Here is an 18,534-nt window from a genome sequence, read left to right as displayed (position 1 = left end):
GGGGGGCTTTCCTGCAAGATTTGGGCTAAGACGGAATTTTTATGTATGGGACCGCAGTACCCAACCGACCTGCGAGCACAGGCACGCCGAACCTTCCTAGATAACCCCGTGCTCCCCTAAATAACCCCAATCCACCCCACGTGTTTGGATCCAGCAGCTGCAGTACCACCCGCCGAGCACCCTCCCTTCCCATCCCCGACCTGCACAGGGTTGTGCACCGCGGATCCGACAGGCAGGGAGGAGCAGGGACCCCCAGGACGAGCCCCCCCAGGGCCCCGAAGCAGCAAGGCTCCCTGCTTCCAGCTCCGGCCGCGCTGGTTGCAAACCATTTTCCGAGCACACGTCCGCCCGCGGCCCCGGCAGGAAGCGGCGCCGGTGTCACAACCGCCCCGGGGGCAGAAGCGCTCGGCTGGCGCGCTGCTGCTGCCCTCGCCAAGCGCTCCCCACCTGCAACTGCTGCTGCAGCACCTGGAGGAGGAAAAGGGGGCACAGCCCGAGCTGGAGACGCTCTGCCCCCAGCGAACTGCACCCAGCGCTTCACCCTCTCGCCGCTCAGCGCCTCGGAAGGGGCACCAGCAGGACCCAGCCCTAGCTGCGGATTCTGTTTGCTGGCAACGTGAGACCTCCGGCTGAACAAAAAGCAGTAATTAAAAAAGCTTTACCTTCCCTAAAAATAGACCAACCGTCCGGCACTACTACGGCAGGAGAGGGTCAGGGACAAACCCTGCGGCTCCCGGCACGGATGGATGCGGGACACAGGCACCGGGCTCAGCCCCACGCAGTTATCGGGCACGTCAGCCCCGCCGGTGCCAGCTCCAAACCACAGCGCAGGTTCGCAGCCTCTGATGGGAAACGGCTTGTACCGAAAGGAGGCTTCCTCCTTTCCAAAAGGAGGATTTTTTTTTTATTTTTTTTTATTTTTTTGTGGCGGTGTAGGGGGCAGGAAGGGTGGATGCTCTGCAAACAATTTCTGGTAAGTTTTGTCTCCTCCTCATCCTGCCTCCTCTCCCACTCGTGTGATGTTTTTAAAGGAAATTTATCCTTTTTTTTGAAAAAAATAAGCATTTCACTTGAGAGGATGGAAATCTGGCTTAAAGCACGGGACAGACCCGGTTCGGCAGTGACCCTGCCGCAGCCTGGAGGGGACAGATCCCCCTCAGCTCCTCCTCTTCCACGCTGGCAGCTCCCAAAGGAGCTGGGGGCTGCTCCTCCTGCCCCTGGGCTTCGGTAAGCAAAAGTCACAGAGCCAGGGACCAAAGGGACCAGGGACACGCGGGGACGCTGCTATGCCCTGCAGCCCTGGCAGCAACGCGCTGAGCTCCTGGCTGGCTCCAGCTGAGCACGATGCTCACCGTCATCCCTTCCACCCTTAAAGCCCGCGGATCCGAATATTTCATTTCCCCCTGCACCAGGCTGCAATGCCAGCAGCACACGCAGGTAATCGCTTCCAATCACTGCTGGAGGGCAGGATGGGACCCCCCTCACCCCCTGCAGGGCATAAGGCAGCACCAAGAAGACCCCACCAAGCAGACCCAGACCCGCTTTGTGCCGGTGTGGCACCCACGTCCATGCCCGGCTGTTTTGGGGACAGACACTCAGATGGGGATGAAAAGGCCGTGGGGAGATGGGGCATCTCCCAAGCTGGGGAAAAAAAAAGACCACAAACTTCCAGTTCCCACCATAAAAAGTCCTCTCCGCCGTCTCAAAATCCCTGGCTAGGACTCGACCTGCACTGCAGAGTTTTGTCAGCAAGCAGCTGTGGGTAAATCGAGCTCCATGCGTACCCACAAGCAGTCCTGAGTCACGTCCGTAAAACCCCAAAGTTTTTGTTGGTCGAGTAAAATTACCCCCAGACAACACAAGTTCCTCTCCTGGCTCTCCCCCCTAGCAAGCAGCCCGCCACCGTTAACCCAGTGAAAGCAACCCTCCAACAAAAAACCCATATCCTCGGCCCCAAAGTCACCGGGACCGGACACCTGGGCACCCATGGAGAAGCCCCACGGTGCACGCACGGATTCCCTCTGGCAGCGACCAGCCTCAGGGCCAGGTTTGTGCTCAAAGCAACCCCTGGCTCAGCCCCGCGCTGCAGCCCGGGCCTGGGGAATGAAAGCAGCCGCCTCGCAGAGCACCGGTAGCGGCTGACAAGCAGCCTTCAGGGGCTGCCGAAGCCCAGCTCAGTATTTTTATCACCCCCGGCGTGACGTCCAGCAGGCGCAAAGCAAAAGCCTGGCTCCGCGGGTTCAGAGCTGCGAGCCCCCACGCTGCCAGCCCTGGAGAAACACAACCACGTGGCGCTGAGGGGCCTTGGGTCCCGTCCAGGCACCCGCCAAACCCGCGGGGTCCTCCCGGAGGAAAACCTCTTGGCTAAGGGGAAGGACGCGCTCTCGAAACGCGCCCACGTGCTGAGATCGCGGCGCCCCTCGCAGACCTCCCCAAACGGGCACACGCGCGGCGCCACGGCTCCTCGCACAACTCCTTCCCGTCCCGCCACCAAGCTGGGAAAACGGAGCTGGAGGGAGTGCTGGGGACCTGAGGCAACCAGCAAATATCTATATATATACAGGCAACCAAACATGCAAAATAAGCTTTTGCATATTTGGGTAACCACGAGGCTCGACAACGCGAGGTAACGCAGGACCAGCCGGTGAGGGTTTCCCACACCTCATCCCGCGAGATAATTCGGATCAACCCGGCAGCGGGAAGAGGAAGAAAGGCGAAATCCTTCCTGAGCTTCCCTAATCCCCACCAGGTGTTTATCTCGGAAGCTATGTTTAGCACCGCGCGGGGAAAAGGCTCCGGCCCGGCACCATTCCTATCCCGCGTGTCACGGGCGGCCACGCGCATCCCCAACAACTCCGGAGGCAGGAGACAGCCCCGTGACTAAGCCAAGGTGACGGCAGCCGAGTTTTTGTGCGCATCAGTCACGGGCACGGCCAACCTGCGAGCCACGAGGCAGCGGTCTCCATTCATTGCCCCGATCACCTCCGGCAGGGAAAGCAGCCAGCGGGAGCACGAAGCCACCTGAATCTCCCGGGATAAATTCCGGGACGCATCCAGCGGGAGAGCGAAGTTACCTGAATTTCCCGGGTTAAATTCCAGGCTGGAGCCAGCAGAAGCACAAAAGCCACCTGAATTTGCCAGGTTAAATTCCAGGCTGCAGCCAGCAGGATCCCAAAGTCACCTGAGTTTCCCAAGTTAAATTCTGGGCTGCAGCCAGCAGGAGCCCAAAGCCACCTGAATTTCCCAAGTTAAATTCTGGGCTACTTCCAGCAGGAGCCCAAAGCCACTTGAATCTCCCAGGTTAAATTCTGGGCTACATCCAGCAGGAGCCCAAAGCCACTTGAATCTCCCAGGTTAAATTCTGGGCTACATCCAGCAGGAGCCCAAAGCCACTTGAATCTCCCAGGTTAAATTCTGGGCTACATCCAGCAGGAGCCCAAAGCCACTTGAATCTCCCAGGTTAAATTCTGGGCTACATCCAGCAGGAGCCCAAAGCTACCTGGATTTCCTGGGTTAAATTCCGGGCTACAGCCAGCAGGAGCGAGCCCAAAGACACCTAAATTTACGAGGTTAAATTCCGGGCTACTTCCAGCAGGAGTCTAAAGCCACCTCAATCTCCCAGGTTAAATTCTGGGCTACCTCCAGCAGGAGCCCAAAGCCACATAAATTTCCCGAGTTAAATTCCAGGTTTCAGCCAGCAGGAGCCCAAAGCCACCCGAATCTCCCAGGATAAATTCCGAGCCGCAGCCTGCTCTCCACCGGCATCCCCCCGGAGCAGCACGCGGCTGGGGAGCCCTCTCCGGGAGCCGGCACGTTTCAGGCAGAACCCAAACCGAGCCAAGTCTCGGCAGCCAGCAGGGCACGAGATGAGGACGCGAGAACACACGCGCGGCACCACGACCCCACGAGCGAAGCAGCCCCCCGAAACCCCCCCCGGGCAGGCTGCAGGAGCTCACCTCGGCTCTCCATCCAGGCGGCCGGGCCACGCGGGCCCCGGGGGAGGTGTGGGCACGGCGGGGCTCCCGCAGCCTTTTTATGAAGCCCGTTGCAGCCCCGCAGCAGCAGCCGGGGCAGGCGGGAGGCATGCGCTCGTACCCGTGAGTCAGCAGCTCCGCTCGGCGCACCGTAAATCGCCGCTGATTCACACCCCGGCTTACACAGCAAACAGGAAACTCAGGTCCACATTCCCTCCGTTTAAGACACGGATCATTTAGAGGAGGGGAAAGGAAAAAAAAAAAAAAAAGCCCCCGAAAAATAAAAAAGTCACGCCGAGGTGCGTTCATCTGCTCACATGGCTCCTGACTTCGAGTTTCCAGCGCATCACGGCCGCGGGAGGAAAGCCCCGCGAGCTCCACGCCGGCGGCACGAGCTTCGCGGACGAGCCCTCGCCGGCCTCGGGGCCGCGGCGGCGCTGCCTGCCCCACGCCGGGTGGCACCGCCGGGTCCCACCGGTGGCACCGCCACCCACGGCCATAGCCCCGCGCGGCGGGGGGGTGGGCTCCCCGGGGACCCCCTTGGGCTGCCCCACGCCACGCAGGGCGCTCACCGAACCACCCCAACCAGCACTGAAAGAGAGGCGATTTGGGGCCGTTTCCTCCAGAATAGGGTCAGCTTGTTGCTTTTTTTTTCCCAGCTCTATCAAACTCACCTTTTTTTTTTTTTTTTTAATTTATTTATCACCGTGCTGCACGCGCACAACACTTCACCCCTTCCCCCCCCCCCCCCCCCCCCCCCCCCCCCCCCCCCCCCCTTCCCGCTGCCCCACTACGGCCCCACGACCCCCTAACGCCCCTTTTTTGGGGTTTGGGGGATTTTATTTTTTTTCCCCCAGCTGGACCAAACTCACCCTTTTTTTAAAAAAAAAAAAATTATCCACATGCTGCACGCCCAGGGCGCTTCACCACTTGTCCCCTCCCGGTGCTCCCCTACACCCCCTTGCCCCCCTACACCCCAAAACCCCCCTACACCCCTTTACACCCCCTTTACACCCCCCTACACCCCCCTACACCCCCTTACACCCTTTTACTCCCCCCGACCCCACGCCTCCCAACCGGGCTGTGCCCATAGAACGGCGTGGGCTGCCTGCAGCCCGGGAACGGAGGAAAAGGGAAGGGGGTCCCGGGGTCCCCGTATCCCCCCCCCCCCCCGCAGCCCCCCCCTTGGCCCCGGTCCTACCTCTGGGCACGGACATGGCTGGCGGCGGCCCCGCAGCGCCCGGGCAGAGCACGGCGCCCGGCGGAGTCCAGCCCAGCGAGGCGGGCGGCGGAGGAAGAACAGCGAAGGGCAGGGCCCGGCGGACGGAGCCCCGCCCCCTCGCCCGCCGGAGCCCCGCTCCGATTGGTTGAGAGCGGGGAGGGGGCGGGGTTACGTCGCCGCCCCCCCCCCCCCCCCCGGCGCGGGGGGAGTTTTATGGTTCTCGGGCACCGTGGGCGGGAGGCAGTGACGAGGGCGGGGGGAAGAGCGTGTCCGCCCGGAGGCTCGGTGACTCACCGCGGGGGCCCGCAGCATCCCCGCGGCCCCTCCGCGTCTTTTCCCCCCTTTCCACGTCTCTCCCTTCCCCGCAGGACCCCCGTGCTCCGGGCTGGGCACACGCCACCCCCATGGCAAGGGGAAGCAGGGCTCGCCACCACCCGCCAGGGCTCCCCCGAAAATCCTGCTTGCCCCCAGGGCTCCCTGCCGGGGCAGGAGGGATGCAGGGATACAGGGATGCAGGGCTCAGCCCGGCCAGGAGCCGGGGAAAACCCACAGGCACGCTCCAAGAAGCTGCCACCCTGCCGGGGGAGCACCCCGCTGCAGGACGTTCAGCAACACCCCCTGCCTTGCACCCGCACCCTCGCACCCTCGCTCCACCCTCGGCGGCGTGGGGCACCCAGGGCTCTCCCCAGCCCCTGGAAGGGGCACCCAGGGCTCTCCCCAAGCCCTCCTCGCGCCCCGGAGGAGAATCACCCACATATCTGCAGCCCTGATGCATCAGGCTCACCTGCCCGCACGTGCCGCCTGCCCCGGGGCGACGCAAGGGGCCCCCGCCGTGCTGCAGCCCCACGGGCACCTGGCCCAGGCGTGGGGACCGTCAGCGGTGATGCCGTCGCGTCCTCCGTGGGATCCTGCTCGGGGTCACCCGTGTCCCACCAGCCAGCCCCGAGCTGTCCCGGCAGCGTCTCCGCCATCCGGAGCCTGCGGAGGTTTCGTGTTGCGAGTGCAATTTTCTGGAGGAAACACCTAGCGTATCCCAGGGGGGCAAGAAGGAGGGGTGGTACTCGAGCACAGTCACACACGGTTCTGATCTGGGCTTTGCAGCGTGTTTTGAAAAGGTTCGAGGGCTGGAAAACCTGCCAGGAATACAGGCAGGAATACAGAAGGGAAGGGGCTGGGGGCTGCGTCTGCGGGGGGCCAGATGCCTCGGCTGGACCTTTAATCCAGCAGCGACAGCGTAACGTCTAGCAGCTGGAAATGGAAGCTAGAAAAGTTCAAATGAGAAATAAATTACAGGTTTTTAACAGCGAGCAATTACCTCCCCAAGAGACGTAGTAGATTCCCCGCCTTTCAAGTCTTTCAACACACGCGAGGAGCCTTCCTAAAAAAAAAAAAAAAAAAAGAAAAAAAAACGGCTCGACCGCAGGGTTATTAGCGGTGACGCAAGGGCTGCCCGTGTCATCCCCCGGGCCGGGCGAGCAGGAGGTGGGATCGGGATGGACCGTCCTGGCTTTTCGCCATCCAGGTCTCTGAATCAGCAGCGGGGCTGGAGCTCCGGAGCGGCCGATGCGAGCAGGTTTGGGCTCGGTGGCTGCCAGCGTTATTTCTTCGCGAGTCCTGGCTGGAGCCGTGCGTGGGGCAGAGCAGGGGCAATGGGCCCAGGCTAAGGCAGAGCCGCGTCCCGGTATCCCAGTGTCCCAGCATCCCAGTTCGAGTGTTCCCAGGAATTTCTGTGGATTGTCAGCATTCCCGAAGGCACAAAAACACCCCTTCTCCTGCCTCCTCTCTCCTCGGGTTTCCCAAACTGATTCCCTGAGCATCGCCGTGGCATCAGCAGCCCCGCAGCGGCCCCGAGCCGGGTGCAGGATTCGGCCCCTCTCTCTGCCTGCACCGGGCTCTGCACGGAGGAGGAGACGTCCGTTTCCGAGGGCTGGCGGGTGCTGCAGGCACACGGACCAAGCACGTCGAGTGGCCTGGGGAATTAATCAGCTTTTGGGCACCAGTTTGGGGAGCAGGAGCCAAAGGGACCAGCAAAGGCCGGACTCTGCAGGACGTCATTTAGGGGCAGGGCAGCTGCTGCTGGACGGTGACAAGTAGCAGCACCAGTACCAAAATCAGCACCGGCACCAGTACCAGTACCAGCACCAGCACCAGCCAAGCCACTCTGCTAATTACCACAGAGCAGGCCTCACGGCCGGGCAGCACCAGGCCAGCAGGGTCGTGTCCTAGCGTGGCACCAGTAAACCAGGCCAGAGAGCCCTGTGTGCCAGCACAGGGCCAGCACAGGGCCAGCACGGGACACGGAATGACAGAACGCGAGGGATTGGAAAGGGCCTTGACAGATCCTCCAGCCCAATCCCCCTGCCGGAGCAGGAACGCCTCGATCAGGTCACACAGGAACGCGTCCAGGCGGGCCTTGAATGTCTGCGGAGAAGGAGCCCCCACAGCCTCCCGGGCAGCCCGTTCCACGCTCTGTCACCCCACCGTGAAGAAGTTTCGTCTCACGTTTAAGCAGAACCTGCCGTGTTCCAGTTTGCCCCCATTGCCCCTTGTCCTGTCACTGGGTGTCACCGAGAAGAGCCTGGCTCCGTCCTCCTGACACTCACGCTTTGTGTATTTAAACACACACAGGACCAAAACAGGACCAGCACAAAATCAGGACAGAACCAGCACAGGACCAGTGCAGGACCAGTACAGGATGCACACAGGACCAGTATAGAACCAGTACAGGATGCACACAAGACCAGTACAGAACCAGTACAGGATGCACACAGACCAGCACAGGACCAATACAGGACCAGCACAGAATCAGGACAGAACCGGCACAGGACGTGCACAGTACAGAATCAGGAAAGAACCAACACCGACCAGTGCAGGACCAGTACAGGACACACACAGGACCAGTATAGAACCAGTATAGGATGTGTACAGGACCAGTAGAGGATGTGCACGGGACCAGTACAGGACCAATACAGGACCAGCACATTACCAATATAGGACCAGTAGAGGACCAGTACAGGACCAATAGAAGACCAGTACAGGACCAATATGGGACATGCACAGGACCAGTACAGGACCAGTACAGGACCAGCACAGGACCTATACAGGACCAATATAGGACCAGTACAGGACCAATATGGGATATGCACAGGACCAGTACAGGACCAGCACAGGACCTATACAGGACCAATATAGGACCAGTACAGGACCAATATGGGACATACACAGGACCAATACTGGACCAGTACAGGACTAGTACAGGACCAATAGAGGACCAGTACAGGACCAATACAGGACCAATATAGGACCAGTACAGGACCAGCACATGACCAGCACAGGACCGATATAGGACCAGTACAGGACCAATACAGGACGTGCACAGGACCAGCACAGGACCAGTACAGGACCAGCACAGGACCAATATAGGACCAGTACGGGACATTCACAGGACCTATACAGGACATGCACACGACCAGTATGGGACATGCACAGGACCAATATGGGACCAGCACAGGACCAACACAGGACGTGCACAGGACCAGCACAGACCCCGCACAGGCCCCCCCCCAGCCCCCCCCCCGGGGCTGCCCGTGCGGTGCCGCTGCCCCTTTAAGCGCCGGGCGGCCGCACCAAAACAAAACGGCGCCGCGCCCATTGGCTGCCGCGCGGGCACGTGGCGCCCGGCTGCCTTCCTGCGGCCGCGCGCCGGCGGCGGCCCCGGCGCTGCTGCCACGGCCCGGCCCGGCCCGGCCCGGCCCCGAGCGCCCCGGTGCTGGGCGTCCCTATCGCGACTTAGCGCGTCCTGTCGCGACGCGTCCCCCCCCGGCCATGGCCCACTCGGCGCCTCTCGGCCTCCTGGAGCAGGGCTGCCCCATCCAGGTGGAGCACGATCGGAAGCGGCGGCAGTTCACCGTGCGCCTCAACGGTAAGGGGCGGCCGCGGGCGCCGGGACGGGCACCGGGACGGGCACCGGCACCCCCCGACCCCCCCCCGCCGTGCCCCCCTGTGCTGCCCCCGGGTCCTTCTCCAACCCCCCTGACGCTAAAAGCTGCCCTCCCCCCTCCCCCCCCCCAACCCGTGGGTGCCCCCCCACCCGTGGGTGCCGCCCCCCCCCACCCCCCGTGGCGCGAGCACCCCAATCCCTGCTGGTTATGGGGCGGGGGGCACGCGGGTGGGGTGCTGGTGCTGCTTTCCGGCACGCTGAGGCTCCCCCAGGCACCGTTCCCGTGGATAATCCCAAATATTTGGGGATTTTGGTCCCATGGGGGTTGTCACCCTAAAAAGGCTTTGCTGCCCCGCAGGAGCTCTGAGGGGTTTGGGTTTAAAAAAAAACTAAAAAAAAATAATAATAAGAGTGAAGGAACTTATAGGAAAAACAGCACAGAAATCCTACGCGCGCTGGGAGGCGTTCTCAATAAAACAACAGGAGCCGTCTGGGGTTATTTGGGGCTTTTCTCCCTTTTTTTTATTTTTTTTTCCCCCTTCTTTAATTTCAACCGCTAATTACAAAGCGCAGGCCGGAGGCTCGGCGGCGGCGGGGCAGGCAAGGAGGAGACGTGCGCGCTGGGCGCGGAGAGGACGTTTTCCCCGAGTGCTCCTCGCGAAGCGACAGACATCAAACGAGGGCCCGGGCGCCAGCACCGCGAGAGCTGCGGCGTCGCTGCCCGAGGATCTCACAGGGGCTTGGGAAAAAAAAAAAAAGTTACAGGGGAAACCGAATGCCTTCGTTGGGGTTTGCCGGGTGAAACCTCCCCCTGCCGCCCCGCGGGTCAGGTAGGGTTTGGGGGCTGAGGATCCTCCGCAGGTTTCCCCAGGTGCTTGGATGGGTTTTTGGGTTATTTTCCCAGTGTTTGGGGGGAATCTGGTGCTGGACAGTGCCATGGAGAGCCCGGTGCAGAGGTGTTCCTGCCCTGGGCTGAGTGAAGGCGGGGTAGGTGACGGTCCTGTGCTCGTTGGGTGTTTGCTGAACCCCAGGAGGAGGCCGGACGCAGCCCTTGCTGCGGGATCGTGCGCTCGGGGCGTGTTCCCCGCGTAGCCCCGCTCCTGGCGGGCTGAGGATCGGCAGAGCTGAGCGGACGCCCCTGTAGGATTTGGGATTTTGGGGTCCCCGTGACCCGCGAGGCCCTCCCAGAGCACGTTTGCCACCTGCCCTGTGCCGTGAGCTGCGGGTAAGCAGCAGCAATTGGGGCGAGCCCACAGCTCGCCGCCGGGTTCCGAGGCTGCGGCAGCACAGCCCCGACTTCAGGAGGTGCTGGTTGGGATCTTGCTGTGTGCTGATGTGCTCGAGGCCGTCCCTGCGACAACAGGCCCGAGGCACCACGGCAGCTGTGACGTAGCTGTGGAAGGTGCCGTGTTCCAGCATCGCCTCCTCCTCTTCCCCTCTGCGCCCTCATGGAGCCTCCCGGCGGGATTCCCTGCTCGTACGTGAGAAACACGGGTTGCCTTTGGCGTTTTCTCCATAGCCCTGCCATCCCCTTCCTCCGAGCCCTCGGTGCTCCGTGCGGTTTCTAAAACTGACAGTCGGCTGGTCCCTGTTCACACGTTCCCCCCCCTCTTTCTTTGCAACCCAACCGCGGAAGCGTCGAGGAGCTGAAAGAAAAGCAGATCGGAACCGGACCTCACCGAGCTTCGCTGTCCCCTCGGAGAGGAGGGCAGAAGGGAGCCCGACTGGATGTGTCACCGGTTCAGGTGTGACTCACAGCACGAGCTAGCCAGAGCACTCTCAGTGCAGCCTCTTTGTTACAGGAGAGGACCGTGGGTCTAAGCGGCGCATTTCCTTGGGAGCTGTAGGCTGGTTCTGTCAGATAAAGGTGGTGGTCGTTTTTCTCGGTTGTTTCTCTGTTTAGACAACGTTTCTGGGCAAAACGAGAAACCCAGAGAGACTCCTGCCCCAAAGTAGCCGCAGGTCGGGCTGCCTGCTGGCGCAGCCGCTTGGGGCAGGGGCGCAGCACTTTCAGCAGAGCCCTCTTTGATTTCTGGGCATCCCTCGGACAAACGCCGTGCTCTCTGTGGGGCGGCTCTGTCTCCTCCGGGATGCCCGGGCTTCGCGCGCACGGTCCCCGTCGTTCGGCACGTGGGCGCAGCGAGCCGTGCTTCCCAAACCTCCCGTCCCTTCCCCAGCTGCCGGGCTTTGGGCAGGATCCGGCTGCTGGAAGCTTCGCTTGGCTTGGGCTGGCTCAGGAAACCCGGAGCGGGTCGTGCCGGGATGCTCCCCTCCCTGCTCAGGCGGGCGCTCGCCGCGTGCCGTGGGGTGGAAGGGAGCCGGTCGAGCTCTGTGTCAAGATGGCACCGCGCTTTTCCCGTGCCACGGACCTCGAGAGAGCTCCGAAACAGGAAACTGCCGCGCTGCCGGGCCCCCCCGCGCCGCTCCGGCAGCGGGGCCTGTCGGGGACGGCTGTGCTGTCTCCGCTCGGCGCGGTCGGCCGTGTTCCCTCCCGGCAGCAACGTGCCAGGCGCTCCGTGGGTGAGCGAGGCCGAGTCGGGGAGCCATCCCGGCCGGGGCTGCGTGTGTTCTTTAGGATGTCTCGTCCTCGGTGATCGCCCCGCAGGCAGCTTTTGGCAGCGGGGGAGCCGAGCTGCCGGCCCTCTCCTGGCCCCTGCTCTGCGCCTGCTGCGTCCCTTCCCTGGTTCGGGGCTAGGGCCAGGCTCGCTGCCTCTTCCCCCTCTTTCCCCTTTTCCCCCGAGATTTCCAGCTCTGGAACGGGGGTGTAGGATGGCACCTGCACCGCTCCGGCCGGCGGGGAAGAGGTGACTGCTCCTTCAGCCCCTTCTCACCCTGCCCGTCCCAGCGGTTCGCCCCAAACCCTCCGCCCCACGATGGAGGGGGAGGCAGGGAAGGGTCCCCGGCAGGGCTGTGGGGTTGGCCGGGCGGTGGTCGCAGGGGTCTGGGGCTGTAGAGGCGCTTAAGAGCTCAGCTTTTTGCTGAATTAAAAGCTGAGAGGGGCAGGGCTGCTGTCTGTAAGTGCTCGGGGGCGGCGGGGAGAGGAGGGATTTATGTCCACCCAAGGACAATGCTGGCGCTAGAAGGAGCGGGTAGAGACCAGCAGGAATAAACTCGGGCAGGGAATGCCAGGATTTCCACCCCGTGTAGGAGGACGGAGCCTTTGCCTGAAAGCTCCTCGTGCCTCTCAAATACAGGGACCGAAGGAACTGGGCTGGAGTCGTCAGCTGAAAGGCAGTAAAATCAAGTGGATTGAGCTCAGCCAAGGCACGCAGTGCAGGCGGGTGGACTTGTGGCCCTTCACCCTCCAGTAAGCATCGCGGGGGAAACGCAAAGCCTCCGTTATTTTAATTGAGCTCGCCTCTTTGGTTGGAAGCTCATGTTTTGGAAGCTTGCTTTTAGGTACAGAAACCCTCCAGAAACGAACCGTTTGCTGTTGTGCTGAAGGCAGAAGTTTGGGTTCTGTGGATGAAGCTGGGGGGGTATTATTAGCTCTCCCCTGATTTACATGTGTGTAAAACTTCTTTCTTCCTGTATCTGAACCGGTGTGAGAAACGTCGGAGGGTTGCAACAAGAAGCGTGTGTGTGAACGTACACGCACCCTTGCACGCCCGCGTGCGCTTCCCCCTGTCTTTATGGGATCCCTCTCTCCCAGCGCCGTACCCCTGTCCTTGCAGGGTCCCGAACACAAAGCCCCGAGAACTCTTGTCCCGTTTTACAGATGATGACGAAGTCCCGTAGAGGGAAAGGAACTGGCTGTTACCTGGGTCAGCTTTTCCCGTTCTTTCCTATTTTTGCTTGCTCCCCAGTCAACACACCTCACCCCTCCGCTGCCAGCTGCTTTCCTACCCCAAATGCGTTGTGCTGGCATCAGCACTCGGTTTGTACCCCCTCGTCCAGGGGCTCGGGAAGCCTAAACTGCCCCAGCTTAGGCACGGGGAGCAGCACCGTCCCCCCCCCGGGACACCCCAAACCTCACGGCTCTCTCGTGCCCCGCAGGTTGCCACGACAGGGCGGTGCTGCTCTACGAGTACGTGGGGAAGCGCATCGTGGACTTGCAGCACACGGAGGTCCCGGATGCCTATCGAGGGAGAGGAATAGCCAAGCACCTCGCGAAGGTACGGCCGCTGCCATCCCTGGGGATTTGCCGTCGCTATCCGACAGCAGATGGAGGCACAAAGCGAGATCCCAGAGGGAAAAGGAGCGCGTTCGGGGGTGGCCAAACCCCCAGAAGGGACGTGTTAAAGCCAGCCCTGGTGCAGCCGAGAGCAGGGATGGGGACGCGGGAGGATGCTGCGATGCAGGGGGATGTTTTGGGGGAGGGATGCTGCAGCGGGCACTCTCCCATCTCTCTAGGTTAGCTCCTTGCAAGAGGAGCCCCCCTGCTCCAGGCACCTCTTTTTTTTTTGGGGTGCGCCGGGACACCTCGGCACGGCGGCGGTGTCGGGGCGAGGGGCTGCAGCTCCTCCGCGTGCTCGGTGCTGCGGCTCTGCCTTCCCTTCGCTGTGCCCTGGCGGGCTGGATGGAAACGGGTGGTCAGGCGTTCCTATTTCTGGCCGCGAGAGGGGCTGGCTGAGTTCCAGCGCCTCCGGCCGCTGCCCAGCCTCGGCCCTTTCCTCCTCCCTGCCAACAGCCCTCGCTCCCACCCTGCTTTTGCTCGGGGGCTGGTTCAACGTCTCCCCTCCGAAGCTCACCTCGAAGCTTTTCAAGGCCCTCCTGGGCCCTTTTCCTGCCTTGTGCCCTGCTCTGGGGGCTCGCAGCCACGCAGGGAGGGCTGGGGGGCTGCTAGCAGCGTGGCCGTGCTCCCCCCGGCCCTCCCTCTCCTCCTGCCTCGCACACGGGGTACGTGAAGGCTGCCTGCTGTGGGGTGGGGTACAGAGGTCTGTGCCATGGGAGGTTTCAGGGGAAAGTGGGCTGGGGGTGCTGTCTGTAACCCGCCTTCTGTCTTCCCCGCTTGGTTGCAGGCAGCCCTGGACTTTGTGGTGGAGGAGGACCTGAAAGCTCACCTGACGTGCTGGTATATTCAGAAATACGTCAAGGAGAACCCGCTGCCGCAGTACCTGGAACACTTGCAGCCTTAAGGCAGGACGGCTCCCGCCGCCAGCACGCCTGTCCCTGACTGTTCAACGCGGCCTTCGCTTCTCTGCAGTCTCAGGAAACCCCCTTCCGCACTCACAATTCCCTTTTTTTTTTTTAAAGCGTGTCCATGTGGCGCACGAGCGTGGGCACAACCTCCTCCTCCCTGCCCACGTGTGAGCATGGCTGCGGCCCCTGCGCTCCGGGCACGCGTGCCCCCCGGTGCTTTTCATCCCAAGCCAGACAGTGGAAGAGGAGGATTTTCCCCCCCAAACTCCATCGCAAGAGCAGGGGATGACTCCGCCTGCACCTCGTCCTCTCTCCTCTGCTTGGCGACGGCTGTGAACTTGCTGGGGGATGTTGGTTAGGGGGGGCTGTGGGGTCCCAGCCCCCTTTCCTCCTGCAGCTGGGGGAGATGCTGTGGATTAAAGCCTCACGGACCAGAGGGAGGTGCTGGAGGAGCCCCAGCCCCGTGGCAGGGTCGTGTCCTGCAGCAGGAGCGTCTACCGAGCGCCGAGCCTCGCCCAAAGCCCCGTGGGGCGCAGGTGAGACCGCGTGGGCAGCGGTGGTGCCCGGGAGCCCTTGCCACGCCAGCCGCGGAGATGCTGGGACACTGAGACCTCTGAGCCGGGAGAGAGGAGCTGCGTGGGGAGCGGGCTTCACCTGCAGAGCCTGCAACAGAGCACGTACGGCGTGTGCATGTGGAGGGAGAAACACGGCTGAGTGGTGGGCGCTGCTCCTGGGGGTGCCAGCTCCTGCCCGACCTTCTGGACACAGCCCCACGCGGCGTCCCGCAGGGTCCCGGGCCGTCGTTCTGGCTGTGCTGCCTGCTGGTGAGGACACGGCCTGCCCAGAAGTGCGCCCCCGGGGTGGTTTCCTGCAGCTGAAGAGGAAGGCTCCCCGTGTCTCCCTCGTCTCCAGATCTGCACCCGTCTGTGCCCCGGGCCCAAAGGTCTGAGCCGACGCCACATCCTGAGAGCAACGGGGGTGAGGCCTCTGGGATCCGGTCCCATCTCCAGGGCTTGATGCCCCCCAGCTCCGCGTGGATGCCGTTCGCTTCTCCTTGCGGCCTTGGGAGAGCAGCCCCAGCGCAGGGCATTGCCCCTCCGCTCACCGGCCTCCTCGCAGCTCCAAGCCCGGGGTGCTGGCAGCGTGCTGGGGTGGAATGCCCTCGCCGTGCACCGGTACCTCCGCGGGCGATGACCCCGTAGCGCGGCTCAGCATTGTTGCACTTGGACGTAGAGGTAACGCCGTGACAGCAGGGCGCTGCTCGGCTCCTGCTTGCCGCCTCTCCTGCTTCGTTTGGGCTTTCCTGAGCTAAACCCCAGAGGTTTTCACCCCGAGCTCTCAGGATTTCGTGAGGGCCCCGGGGCTGGGCTGCGGTGGGGCAGGCGTTGGTGGCTCGGCCAGCAGCTGGGGGCTGCAGCCAGGCAGCAGGAGGTAAAGAGCCTTTCACCTGGAGGTCAGATCCAGACCTAGCTTATCTCTCAGCAGGGACTAAAGTTTACAACCTGTGCCACGGACCGAATGAAGCCCGGGCCAAGCGGCAGCTCAGCCCTCTCCCAGAGCCAGAGGAGGCAAAGGAAGAAGCTCCCGCAGCCTCTGCTCCTGGGTGGGTTGGTTGGAGATGGAGACCCCATGCCCGGTGTTAGCCAGGGAGGTCTTGATCTCTTCTGGCCACCGGCTCGAGGTGAAGCCTGGCCACCTGCCTGTGCTTGCAGGCCGCCCGCTGCCAACATAACGCAGCTCTCTGCACGCTGGCTTGGGTCAAACCTCCCGAGCTTTGTCCCTGCTGCGGTGCTGAGACCCCTGCCCCTTTTTACCACCCACCTTGGCAAGGTCCTGTGCTGACAGGCACCAGGCGCAGCACCACCTTTGCCCCACGTCTCTGCCCCCTTGCTGCCTATTTCAGCCCGGCTGCAGCTTTCGGGATGGCTTAGAGGGACTGGGAAAGGGTCATGGGTAAAGAACAAAAGAAAAGCAGCCCAAGAAGATAGCTGGGCTGCTAAACGTTTGCTTTTTGACATGAAAAAACACACTTTGACATCTAGTTACAGGAGCAAGGCTGGCTCTGTTATAGCCAAGCGATGACAGAACCATCCCTGCTCTGGGTCCCAAAGTGAAGCTGAGCCGTCTCCTGCAAGCCAAGCCACCGCTGCATCTGCTTTGCGGCAGGGCTGGGTGCTCGAAGAGATCTGTGCCTGGGTGCCTCCTAGAAGCAATAGCGCAAGCCCAGCGCTGCGAGCCTTGGCCTCGGGCTTGTGCTGGTTCCCACTGTGTGGCAGTTCCCATAAGATCCCCATCGCTGGAGGATGCACGGGCAGGGCTCAGCGTCCCCGGAGCCCTTCGTGCTGCTCCGGCAGGACCCTCGTGCTTCCTGGTGCTGGATCCCGAGTGGCAATCGCTGCCTTAAATCAGGCACAGCACGTGGATTTGCTGCTGCGTCCCTTCGAGGTGCTACAACCCCTCCGGTGTCCGACCCGACGGAGATGTGCCGGTTTCCGTGCCAACTGTTTTACTGCTGTACCCATCCTCCTGCCCCAGCCCCGTGGCGTTTGAGGTCGGCGAATAGCAATACCCACCGGTCACCAGCGACGCCGCCGTCCCCTGCGCTCCCGCGAGGCTCATCCCCGCGGGAAGGAGCTCCCTGCGCTGCCCCTTGGTGCTGACCGAGCCCGGAGGAGCTGGGATCCTGGACTCTCTCCGGCGACAGGAGCGTGGAAGTGGTTTGGTTGAACAGTGAGGTCCCCGAGCCCGTTCGAACTATAGACTTTCACGGGTGGGGAAATACAAATTGCTGTCAAACCCGCTTCCACCTCGCCCAACTTGAAACACCCCCTCCCTCATCCGCTTCCCAGCGTTGTCTTCCTCTGTGCGAGGTTCCTGTTCTGTTGAATTCGGTGGTTACGATGTGCCTTTCCTTCTCAGGACCTGTTACAAACGACTTTTCTGCTTTTGTTTATGTCTAACGTTTATCTTTATCCCTCCTCTGTCGTACTATAAAACATGAACATATTGCATGGAATACAGTACAATAAAAAGTGTGGCTTAACTGATCGGCAGTGGTTCGCTGCGCGCTGCTTGCAGGGGGCAGGAGGAGGTGACCGGGGGACCGCAGGTGTCCCCGGCTCTGTCCCCGCTGGGCTGGGTCACCTCGGCAGAGCCTGTTGCACAGGTCTCGTCAGACTGCTCTGTTTTCCAGGCTGTGTCCAGCGTGATTGCTGCTGCCTCGCTGATGACAATTATTCATTTTCGACATAAATCGCTTTCTCATCTCCCCCAAAAAACAAGTCCTCTAACATCCAACTCCAACTCTAGGCTATTAACTGCTGTGCACGTCTGTGTCTTGGAGAGGAGGCAGAAGCTGGCAGATGGGAGGCTCGCTGCAGTGCACATGGGTGTTCTCAGCAGCCACCCTCCTACTGCCTGCTCCCACCACAAATGAACAGGGAGGCAGGAGCTGAGGCTTTTGGCTTTTATTTCAGGTCTTAAGGCTGCCTGACTGCGATAACTGCATAGAGCTTGGGGCCAGGGGGATCACAACCGATCCTCCCCTGCTCACACAAAGCAGTCCTGCCTCGAGATTCCAATCCAAACAGTCCTCGGGAGCAATCCTGCAAACGCAGCCTCTCCCGAACTGGCACTAAACGCTTGTGTTCATCTGTCGAAGGTGTTTGAAAACATTAAGGCACGAAACATTTAAATAGCCGGTTAGTGGAGTCCTTCCCTGCCGTGCTCGTGCGGAGCAAGGCGGGCGGGCAGGTGACTCAGAGGAACACCAGGCGCTTCCCTGCGGGGCCCAGCGCTCCGCAGGCAGGGAGCACAGCCTGAGCGATCGCCCTCGGGCTCCCGGCCAGCGTGTTTACCTCGCCTCCTGAAGATGGGCGCAAGCCTCGGAGGCCGAGGCTGGAGCTGCAGTAGCTGAAAACCCTAGGGGTGGTGGCGGGCAGAAGGGGCACCGCTTATTTCCAGTTACGATCTGACCCAGTGTGACGAGCGACACGAGGCCCCCGGGGCTGCAATTTGAGCAGGCGAGGGGTTTGGGGTTTTGCTCCTCCCAAGAGACAGCGCGGCGGATTTGGGTTATAGCACGGAGCTGGGCTGTTGCTAGTAACACGCTCTGTTTACATTCCACATTCCACAAAGTCCAACGCTCCGGCCTGCCCCAGCAATGCTGCCGCCCGGCTGCACGCTCTGCCAGGCTGGGAGCCTTCCCCGAGCACCTCTCGCTCACGCAAGTGCGTTATTTACCTCCGCCGACAGAGCAGAACCCCAAATTACGGCCGAGAAAGCCGAGGCGCGGGACAGCCCTGCAGCCTGCAAGC

The 18,534-nt window shown here is 61.9% G+C and overlaps 2 protein-coding genes across 4 annotated transcripts in view; one reads left to right on the top strand and one right to left on the bottom strand.

Annotated features, from left to right (window-relative positions):
• Positions 1–6,182, bottom strand: part of MAP2K3 (mitogen-activated protein kinase kinase 3) — a 28,972-nt gene extending 22,790 nt beyond the window's left edge. Inside the window, exon 1 of one of the 3 annotated variants that reach the window (XM_066977567.1) lies at positions 5,981–6,182. In XM_066977567.1, coding sequence (XP_066833668.1) covers positions 5,981–6,167 — 187 coding nt within the window. In that variant the 5' untranslated portion in view covers positions 6,168–6,182. Of the gene's footprint in view, positions 1–3,956; positions 3,985–5,175; positions 5,299–5,980 lie in introns of those variants that run through there. The other 2 variants (XM_066977571.1, XM_048065779.2) reach the window with 2 other exon arrangements.
• A 2,691-nt stretch (positions 6,183–8,873) lies between these two features.
• NATD1 (N-acetyltransferase domain containing 1) lies at positions 8,874–17,265 on the top strand. Its single transcript, XM_066977856.1, has 3 exons — positions 8,874–9,118; positions 13,133–13,251; positions 14,098–17,265. Exons 1-3 carry the CDS (start codon positions 9,022–9,024, stop codon positions 14,212–14,214), a joined length of 333 nt encoding a protein of 110 aa, XP_066833957.1. The 5' UTR covers positions 8,874–9,021; the 3' UTR covers positions 14,215–17,265.
• The last annotated feature ends 1,269 nt before the right edge of the window (positions 17,266–18,534 follow it).

This window comes from Anser cygnoides, chromosome 15 (genome assembly GCF_040182565.1).
Source record: "Anser cygnoides isolate HZ-2024a breed goose chromosome 15, Taihu_goose_T2T_genome, whole genome shotgun sequence".
NCBI classification, from domain to species: Eukaryota; Metazoa; Chordata; class Aves; order Anseriformes; family Anatidae; genus Anser; species Anser cygnoides.
The sequence above is the reverse complement of the archived record's forward strand: the minus strand, read 5'-3'. Positions and strand labels throughout refer to the sequence as shown.

Excerpts from the sequence above, each read along its gene's own strand:
- NATD1 (XM_066977856.1), top strand. The coding sequence starts at position 9,022 with ATGGCCCACTCGGCGCCTCTCGGCCTCCTGGAGCAGGGCTGCCCCATC. Across the intron at positions 9,119-13,132 it reads GTTCACCGTGCGCCTCAACG|GTTGCCACGACAGGGCGGTG; the intron begins GTAAGGGGCGGC and ends CGTGCCCCGCAG. Across the intron at positions 13,252-14,097 it reads TAGCCAAGCACCTCGCGAAG|GCAGCCCTGGACTTTGTGGT; the intron begins GTACGGCCGCTG and ends GCTTGGTTGCAG.